We start from the raw sequence: 10,264 nt of genomic DNA on the forward strand, positions 1-10,264 counted from the left end.
CCTGTCCTTGTATGGGAGGTGCTCCAGCCCCCGATCATCTTTGTAGCCTGTTTGTTTTCTTAGTTCGGGAACCGAGGAGCTGTATAAGTCAGCTTGAAACAGAGAAGGCACTGCAATTTCTTAATTTGCTGATTAAAAGAATACAGAGAAAACTGCGTATCCTTCATCGCCACACGCTCTTGCATGTTTCAATGCTGACTGCAAAGGGCTAGAGGGGTGCACGTGCCTCCTCCAGACCCCTCCAGCCAGGCAGGACCTTGCGGTGCCCCTGCGCAGCCGCTGGCGCGGGGGCGGCGGGCTCAGTGCGCAGGCACGGCGCGGGGCGAGCGGCGCTCCCGGCCCTGCATAATACGCGGTGCCCGGCGCCGGCGGCGGCGCAGAGCGGAGATGGGACCGGGCTGGGAGAGCCGCAGCTAGCGCCGCCGCGGCTGCTCGGCCGGCCGAAGGCAGGGACAGGTAACCCCGCTGCTGGACCCGCCGAGAGCTTGGGATGCGCCTGGCGGGGAGAAGGGATGCGCCGACGTTCCCACGGGGGGGGATGCAGGGATGCAGCGCCGGGGTAGGAGGGGATGCGCTAAGGGAGAGTGCTGGGCAGGGCGGAGGGCGAGCTGAGGGCAGGAGGGTGTGCTGGGGAGGGCGGGGGAGGATTGGATGTAAGGAAAAAGCTCTGCGCGCAGAGGCTGGTGGAAGGGTTAGGTTGGATATAAGGAAAGGGTTCTGCACACAGAGGGTGGTGGGGCACTGGAGGGGTTAGATTGGATAATTAGGAAAAGGTTCTGCACCCAGAGAGCGGTGGAACGGTTAGGCTGGATGTTAGGAAAAGGTTCTGCACCCAGAGGGTGGTGAAAGTTTTAGGATGGATATAAGGAAAAGGTTCTGCTCTCAGGGTGGTGAAGCACTGAAGGGTTATGTTGGATAATTATGAAAAGGTTCAGCACCCAGAGGGTGATGGAAAGCCTAGATTGGATGCTAGGAAAAGGCTCTGAACTCAGACGGTGGTGGAAGTTTTAGGTTGGATATAAAGAAAAGGTTCTGCACTCGGGGTGCAGGAGCACTGGAGGGGTTACATTGGACAATTAGGAAAAGGTTCAGCACACAGAGAGTGATGGAAGGGTTAGGTTGGATGCTAGGAAAATGGTGGAAGGTTTAGGTTGGGTATCAGGAAAAGATTCTGCACCCAGAGGGTGGTGGAAGGTTTAGATTGGATGTTAGCAAAAGGTTCTGCATCTAGGGGGTGGTAAAAGGTTTGGAATGGATGATAGGAAAAGGTTCTGCACCCAGAGTGTGGTGGAACACTGGAAGGCTTAGATTGGATTATTAGGAAAAGATTCTGCACCCAAAGGGTGGTGGATCAGTGGAAAGGTTCGATTGGATAATTAGGAAAGGGTTCTGCACCCAGAGGATGGTGGAAGGTTTTGGTTGGATGTCAGGAAAAGGTTCTCCACCCACAGGATGGTGGAAGGTTTAGGTAGGATAATTAGGAAAAGGTTCTGCACTCAGAGGGTGTGGAAGTGTTAGATTAGATGCTAGGAAAATGGTGGAAGGGTTAGTTTGAATATAAGGAAAATGTTCTGTACCCAGAGAGTGGTGGAGGGTTTGGGTTGGATATCGGGAAAAGATTTTGCATCCAGGAGATGGTGGAGCACTGGAAAGGTTAGGTTGGATATTAGGAAAGGGTTCATCACTCAGAATGTGGTGGAACACTGAAACAGACTCCTCAGGGAAGTAGTCGTGGCGCCAATATTCAAGAAGCATTTAGACTGTGCTGTCAGACACATGGTGTGAATTTTGGGATTATCCTATGGAGGGATAGGAGTCGGATGCCATGATTCCTGTAGGTCCCTTAATGCTCAGGTCATTCTGTGTCTGGTTTTGGGGTCAGGGCCAGCGTAGTTTGGCCTGGGAAAGTACAGGATACTGGCCTGACAGGCAGTTGAGGCATCAAAAAAAGCCATCTTGGAGACTGCTGTCAGAGGCAGGTCATTTCTTCCAGTATGTGCTCTGGAACAGTGGTCTGGAGAGATCTTGCTGTCTATAGGTCAAGACTAGAAACAGCCTTTGAGTAGAAGGGTCAAAGGCCGTAAATCTGGAGAAGGGAGAGGAGGACATTACCGGTGTGAACAGACTTGTGGCTTCATTTGGTGGCTATAGGGTGTCGCTGAGCAGTGGCACATCCTTATTTGCTTTGTCCTGCCCTTCAGGTGTCACTTCCTCACATTTTTTTTAAATGTGTTCAGCCTTTCAATAAGGAAACAAAATAGTTGGAAAATTTATTGGGTAATTTTTCTTGATGCTTGCTCATCTTTTAATCTGCCTGTTCACCAATCCAGTCACATCTCCCCAGATCAGTGAAGAATAGTAAAGCTCAAAGTAAACAGGACAGCTTTTACCATGGAAACAAAAGTTGCTAGGGGATGGATTGCTGCTACGCAGCGGTGTGCTCTGAAGCTGTGATCATACATCCCACATGTTCCTAGGCACCTTTGGTTTAGGTGCTGGAAAACTTAATGATTAAACCACTTCCTGTGGCCTGGATGCATGTTCTAAGCTCATGCTTAACACACATTTGGGTAACAGTGACTCCCTTTTTAGCAAAAGTTTCCCAACATTTCAGCATTTAGTTTCTCAGCCATGAAAGTGAGACATGCAAATACACATCAATACTCAAGACATCATAGCTACTGCAGTATTTATTCATCCAATGTAAATTGATGCTATGACACATGTTTCCTTCTTATTTATGGAGAACTGTTTTCTCCCACCATACTCTGACTGTTTCAGTTCCTCTGCTCTGTCTGTGAGTAGCAGGAACATTATCATTATATTTACATTGCAGCTAAGAAAAGAGGCCATCTTAGGCCAGATTACCAGGCTGCTGCAATGAGTCATGTAGTGCTGGGAAGCCTTCTTCCCTCCTCTCGAAGGGACAAAATATTTTGCAAAGGATACGAGATTACTTATAAGTGGAAGAGACTAAGCATAAAGAAAATGTTCAGTAGAACTGATATTATGCAGGGCTTGAAGAGAATTAATGATGCTGGCAGTCCTTTGGTTTTTTTTCCCCTTCCATTTTAAAAGGTCATACTTCTTGATGTTCTCACAACTCTTTCAAGCAAAAGATCATTCTTTTGTTTTCTCTTCCACCTCCCAGCTCTTACTTATCCCTTTGCTCCTATGCCCAACCAAAACCACCTGTTAGCTTTCTAGGTTGCTAAAGAAAAAGAATCTATGTGTAATGTAAGTAATTCCAGACAGTGTAGATCTTATAGACGATTCTTCATCAAGCTGTTAGGAACGCTTACACCCTCCTTTCTTTCTCTTAACTAAAGCTACATATGGTGCAGTGAATGTAAGATAGTGTTTATACAGCTTTCTGTCACATTAGATTGAGCTTTCTTAATTTAATTGCAATAACTACAGTTGCTGTTTCAGACTCAGCAATGTGCTTCAGCTACGTTCTCAATTCTGGAGAAGCCAAGGAAACTCTTAAGATTGTCTCCTGATGTCTGGTTGTGTTAGTTCTGGTCCTTCCCTGTGTTGACCTTATGGAGTCACTTACACCCGGGTAAAATGCACCCCTTTCTGCACATTATGTGATGCTAAATTAGTTTAGCAAGGAGTAAAGCATAATTTATTTAAGGAGGTAGGGTTGATGTGGGAATAAAGATCTAAGTGAGGACTCAAGAGAATGAGTCTCTTCGGAGCTTTGGTTGGCCTCCTTACTTTCTTCTCTTCTGCGGTGGGAGGTGGAGTGTTTGCATGTTTCAACAGAAAACAAGTTGAGGGATATGGACATAAACTGTTCTTATCCTTGAGTTATAGACTGTGAGACCCTGTTTGTGAAAGCTGAGGCAGCTATTGTAAACTACATCACTGCTTCATCTTCTTTCACCCAGAAGTATTTTTATGAGTTGGACAGAACTCTGGTTTTGTGAGAGCCTTTCACTGCTTGTCCTGTGGAAGACTGCAGCTAGCTGCTGAAGAAATGGTGTTCCCTACCATTTCAAGTAGGGAACAAAGAGCAGTAGGAGGGACTCTCGGGGAAAACAAAAAGCATTTTTGCAAAAGAACAAACGGACTGCAAGAGTAGAATAACTTTCAGTGTTTGCTTGAGGAGTTCAGATTATATTCTGATATCCATACCACTGTTTTTTACTACCTCAAAGTTATAGTGTTCAAAATCTTATAGCATTGTAAAAGAGTACAACAAACTAATTTTTTTCAGTATATTAACTGTAGTGAGAAATGTTGGTATTCACGACATACAACTTGACACAGGGTGGTCCAGGTGCCAGGCGCTCCCTGCTCACCTGGTGAGCAGCTGACGCTGCCCAGGAGTTTCCCACTGTCTCAGGGTCTCAGTCTACCTTGTCTGTTTCTCTGCCTTGCCTGGGAAGGCCAGCACCTTGAGTAGAGAGCAAGTCCATCCACAGAGTTGGAGAGCATTTCTTTGATTTCCTAACACTTTACAGTGGCTGAAATGGGAAAGGGAAACCTGCAGGGGTTCTGGGTTCGAAGAAGGGGACTCCTGCCAGAAGCTGTGCAACTCTAACCCTACAGCTCCACAAAGCTCAGCCACCAGCACGGTTCCTCCCCTGTTTTCTGGAGTGAGCTCTGGCCCTTGCTAGGGCCTCAGCATAACACAAGTCTCCTACTCCACTTGACCATGATTTTTGTGGAAATCTTGAAAATCATAATGAGTTCCAGGAGTGAGATTTGCAATTATGAGATGTTGAGATCATGAAATCCCAAAGTAAATACATATGCAAACTAAGGAAAAAAAAAAACAAACCCCAAGATTACTGTTTTTTATAAAGAAGAAAATGCAAATTCGTCTCTATCCCTGAGCAAAGAATGCAACCAGATTCCTAAAGGCTGGAAGATCATTGTTATGCCAGCAGTGATTTCAGAGCCAGCCAAGAAATTCATTCAGACTGTTGCTATTACCCATCAATACGTTCTGGCTTCTGCTTAATTTAAATGTAGCAGTGTTTGTTTTTCTTGCATAGTCTGGTTTTTCATACCCAGCAAAATCACGCATTCCTGAAGGGCAAGGGGCTCTAGGGCTAGAAAACTGCAAGATCCTTGCTCTCATGAGCAAGTCAAACTTTCCTTCCTTCCTTTCCTCTAAGTAGAATTGCTGTCACAATCAGATGAACTGCTTGAAGCTGATAGAAATTGAGCTGTGACACTTGGGTGCAACTACTCATTAACAGTTCCCTTTGGACTAAAACCTTTGAATGTCTTTAAAGGGAAGTCAGTCAGCTTAAGTAAGGTTGACCTGTTGCTCGGATTTTTTGGAGGCTGCTATTACTTCAACGAAGTCAATAGCATTGCACCTGTGCAAGCAAGTGCAGACCTGTGAGCTGCATAGTTAAATAACAATTTGGGGTGTAGAACGTCCGTGAAGTGGAAAATGTAGGGAACATTGTTGGTTGTTTTCATAGCAGGGAAAATTATGGTTTTATTAAAGTCAGCAGAAGTTTGGGCATTGACTTCTCCAAGGGACCAGTGGTTTGCCACATTTAGTATTACCATTTCACTTTCTTCAAGTGAGCAGATTAGTGCTCTTATGGCATTTCATCTTTTTAATTTTAAATTATTCATGTTTAGGCACATGATATATACAGTTTCAATCTACCTAGGACTTATATTGCCTCTTTCTCATGGTTATGAATGCTATACCAGTGTTTAGACCAGCACTTCAAAAGCATTAAAATAATCCAACGTACCCAGCAGTTTGGAAAGTTCCTAAGGCTGTGGACTCTAGTTAACTGATAGAAGTAGTCCAGATGAGAGACAACGTGAAATCTTGAGGGATACTGGCTTTTATTACCCGATATAGTCTGGTTTTTTTCATCTCTGTGGAAACACACTAGCACGCTAGTGTGAAAAATGGGGAGTGGGCACCCTGTGTATGGGATGGAATATTCCCTGCATCACCTATAAGCTGTGCTGCACCAAGATGCAGAGTGCCCTGGGCTTGCTTGAGGTGAGTCACTGCATGCAATTCTACCAGGCTTATTTCTTGGTTTGGAAAAAAAATGAAGGAAAGGTTTATCCTGGGCTGCTTTTCTTCATGTCGTCTGGAGAATTTATCACCAGCTTAACTCTCCCACCACAGCGATAATGATCTGCTTTGCATGAAACCTTTAATTGCAGGCAGGAAGGATGAGCTCCTATGCTGACATCTGCGGATCCAAGCATGCGCAGGGCAGCACTGAGGGAGGGTACCAACGCTATGGAGTTCGGTCCTACCTGCATCAGTTTTATGAGGACTGCACAGCTTCAATTTGGGAGTATGAGGATGATTTTCAGATCCAGAGATCGCCTAGCAGGTGGAGCTCTGCATTCTGGAAGGTACTACCCCTTTTTGCTTAGAGAAATTCCTATTTCAAGACTTTCTTATATAACTAAGGGGTTTAGGGTTTTATCTGGGAAAGACCTTCTGATACTCAGTTTTCCATGACGTGACTGAATAACTGTCTGCCTGTAAACAGGATGCTCTTACCATGACAGGCCAGCTTCCAAGGGAGTTCTTGGATCTTTGGACCCGCTAGTTCCTCTGTCACAAGGAGCCATATCACTGAAACAAAGCCTAGTCTGAGAAACCCTACCCACAGCTTAAAAATATAGTTTACCTCTGCTCTGCACCCGAAATAATCCTGCCAGATTATTGGGGATAGAAGTGGTAGGTTAACAGGTGTAACTCTGGGAGTGTGTGACCGAGGGATCAAGAAAACCGTTAAAGTCAGGGAACTTGACAGAACTGGAAAACAACAGAGGCTGTGAGGGCATCTAATCCAACTTCTCTCCTCTGATGGTAGGGCCATTCTGCCTGAACCAAATTTTGCACTTACATGTGAAATGTGCTAGAAGTATTCTGTGATCTGTGCATGGCAATAGCAACTTCCTTCTAATCCCTGCAAAGAAATGACATTTCATGGAGTAAAAGCAAGTAGTGGATATGACACAACCTGTCAGCAGGGACTGAACTGTTGCTGCTAAGTACCACCTAAAAGCTAAAGAAATAAGCAATCACACCCACTACTGGGATTAAACTGTGGTCCTCTCTGTGATGGGGCCTTTTGGTGTGAAATGCCAGTTAGACTTGTAGATGCATATTCCATGGTTTCCAGAAATGTCAGTACTGAATTATATAAATATGAGTTGTAAAAAGACAGTTTCTCCATATAATTCTAGTTTTCTTATGGCCAAATGTGACCTAAAGGAAAAATATCAGCCTTCTCCTAGAAGAGAGAAGCGTACATGCAAGACACTGTGAAAGCTAAATGCCTCCTCAGACCACTTGCCAACTGAGAACTGGAAAGGCATGTTAATTGGGTTTTTTTGTTTGTTTGTTTTCCAGGTCGGACTCATCTCTGGGACGGCTTTTATGCTGATAGGCTTAACGGTTCTTGTAGTGGGTTTTCTTGTGCCACCAAAAATTGAAGCTCTTGGGAAAGATGATTTTGTTGTGGTAGATACCCGTGCCATTCAGTTTAATGGTTCCCTTGAGATATGCAAGTTGGCCGGAGCAATCTTGTTTTGTATTGGAGGGTCCGCTGTGGCGGCATGTCTGCTGATGTCTGCTTTTGCTAAAAGTTACTCCAAAGAAGAAAAGTACCTCCAGCAAAGGTTTAAAGAGAGAATAGCTGATCTAAAAGCCCATGCAAACCCAGTCACAAAAGCGCCAGCACCGGGAGAATCAAAGATACCTGTCACTTTGTCCAAAGTTCAAAATGTCCAACCTTTATCTGAAACCTGACCCTTTCCTTAGGTTTTGTTTCTCACTGGTAGATTACTTTAAATGGAAAATATCAGCTGCTGTTGGCATACACGCTAGTCAATTCCAACATCGAGTGTTCTGCTATACAAACACACAGCTGATACGGAAACTGCTCCAATACAAATTTAGGGTTGGGAAAAGGGAAATTATGTGATTAGACCTGTGACCAATATATTCAGTGTATTTAAACACTTTAATCTGTGTTGAACCAATAAGTCCTTGCAACAACAATTATATATTTAGCTAATCAGATTGCATTCCTTGAAAACCTAAGGTGCATTTATGACAACTGTAGCAGGAACACCCTACATCCCATCATTTAAAATTTAGATGAGTTCACTTTTTGTTTAAATTTCTTCTTGCCTTTAAAATACTGTTTAGTCCTGCTTTTACTACTTGGGTCTGCTGTCTGGGAAGCCAAGATTCTGCCCTTGTAATTTGCACTTGTCCTCCTGCCACATGCTACAGTCTGTATCAAAGTAATACTGCAGAGGTAAAACATACATGACAGTGAGCGTCCTTAATTTGATCGTGGCACATGTCTTTCCCAGAAAGTAACGTTGCTGGGAAGTGAGAAAGTAAATTTGATCCTGAGTTATAACTAACCTGTGCAAAACAGCCACTTTTGTCTTAGTAACTGCCGTATTAACAAAACAAACAAACTTAAAAATTCATGTGGGAGGACGAACCTCATACTTATGTATCTTTGGTTTGATAGTTTTTCTTTCATTATATTGAATTATATTTGAAGCTTATACAAATGGTTTTGGCTGGGTATGTATTACTGAATATGGTTTGACATACCCAGGCCCCGTGTTCTGTCAGTACGTTAATGACGTGTTAGATGACCTTGACTAATACTTATCTAAAGACATTTTGAAATGCTGTTTATATTTTTATAGAGGATAGAAGAAGTTATGCTTAACTAGATACATTTGTGTAAGTGTTTACTTGAAGACTTGTCCTTTCACAAAAGGCCCTTAATTATTTTCCCACCCAGAGCAATTATTTCACTGTCTTAATCTATGGATTTAAATTAAGGTGTATAAAGGAAGATGTGACATTTGTACTCTCTGACAACATGTGCCACGTTATAGTTCTGTCTATTTTTTGAATGGATTGAATAAAATTCTAGGCGTGAGCCAACCGTGGATTTCCTGAAAAGTCTCTTTCTAGCCAAACAGGTTTCTCTATAAATCTAATATTTCAATTTGAAAGGAGAAATCGGTGGTTGAAATCCACCGATATCCTAATGTGGTCTCTGTTTTCAGCTTTCATGGGTAAGGAGGTCACTTTAGTGCTGAATAAAAAAAAGGTTCCAGCACAATAATGACTGACAGGTATGCGGTAACAGCTGTGTTCTTCCCATTGCTGATAAAAGCGTTTTTGGTCCACGACTCAGTTCATACCTCTGCAACTTAAACCAGAACATATGTGTTTGGAAGTTTCAGATGAATCCATGAGAATTATGGCTGACAACAACATTTGAAGTAAAATTTTCTTCAGAAAAGAAAGTGCCCGTCTTAGCAACACAACAGCAGTGTCCAAACATTACCACTGAAAAGATGGACAGTCAAAACCTTGACACATACATGCAGTTGCAGAGTGTGAAACAAAGTAGGTTTTGGGCCATCTGACAACTTGCAGGCACCCATATATTAGAAGTGCAAAAGCACATTGCACCAAATGTTTAAAAATAAGATTGTAATCTCGGAGGAAAAAGCAAATGAAGCTGTGCTTTAGAGGAAAAGATGAGAAGACTGGTAAGGTTTGGAGTTGTGTATTATTTATGGAGAAAGCCATCAAGAACAGGGGTGATGGGTAGCAATTCCTCACAAGACACACAAGAGGGCTGCGACACGGGTCCGGCTGTTACTGCTGCTGTTCATTAGTTACTCTAAGCAGAGACAGTAGTCAGCATTATCTTTTCACGTTGGGAGGAATTTTGTTTACTGCTATCAGCTTTCACTGCTGTCAGGCTACCAGTGCACAAGCAGCAAAGAGTCAGGCTGTCCTGACCTTTTCAAGGCAGAGTTTTAATTAAAAGTGGTGCATGGAGGAAATATGACATTAAGTTTTGCAGTGAAGTTCACTGAAGTAGATGAGAATGAGGGCGTCTGTAGCTACTAATGAGTCCCTTCTCCCCACCAAACTTCTGTTAATGCTGTACTGGAAGTCTGAAAATCCATCTGGAAAAGAAAACACGGATTAGGCTTGTTTACCTGAAGTAGTGATATGAGTGTACAGCTCTCCTTAAAACACATCCCACATGTATGCGTGCACACGTGCAAGTGTTGCTGAATTTTTATCCCAGAAACTGCTGACCCAACACGTAATGAATAAAGCTTTTGCAAGCACCAGGTGTTCAGTCACATTGCGCATTTCTCCTGCAGAACTGAACATGCTTTGACAGTATGAGTGAGGATGAGACATGCATGGCATTTCTTAGGGAAAAAGGAAAACCCTTGAGGATCT

The 10,264-nt window shown here is 43.5% G+C and overlaps 1 protein-coding gene across 1 annotated transcript; it reads left to right on the forward strand.

Annotated features, from left to right (window-relative positions):
* Nucleotides 1–291: 291 nt before the first annotated feature.
* On the forward strand, nt 292–9,949 carry NRSN1 (neurensin 1). Its single transcript, XM_054060537.1, has 3 exons — nt 292–456; nt 6,163–6,360; nt 7,370–9,949. Exons 2-3 carry the CDS (start codon nt 6,172–6,174, stop codon nt 7,766–7,768), a joined length of 588 nt encoding a protein of 195 aa, XP_053916512.1. The 5' UTR covers nt 292–456; nt 6,163–6,171; the 3' UTR covers nt 7,769–9,949.
* The last annotated feature ends 315 nt before the right edge of the window (nt 9,950–10,264 follow it).

This window comes from Cuculus canorus, chromosome 2, assembly GCF_017976375.1.
Source record: "Cuculus canorus isolate bCucCan1 chromosome 2, bCucCan1.pri, whole genome shotgun sequence".
Classification (NCBI taxonomy): domain Eukaryota; kingdom Metazoa; phylum Chordata; class Aves; order Cuculiformes; family Cuculidae; genus Cuculus; species Cuculus canorus.

Coding starts and splice junctions, on each gene's coding strand:
- NRSN1 (XM_054060537.1), top strand. CDS start 6,172: ATGAGCTCCTATGCTGACATCTGCGGATCCAAGCATGCGCAGGGCAGC. Junction 6,361..7,369: donor GGAGCTCTGCATTCTGGAAG/GTACTACCCCTT, acceptor TTTGTTTTCCAG/GTCGGACTCATCTCTGGGAC.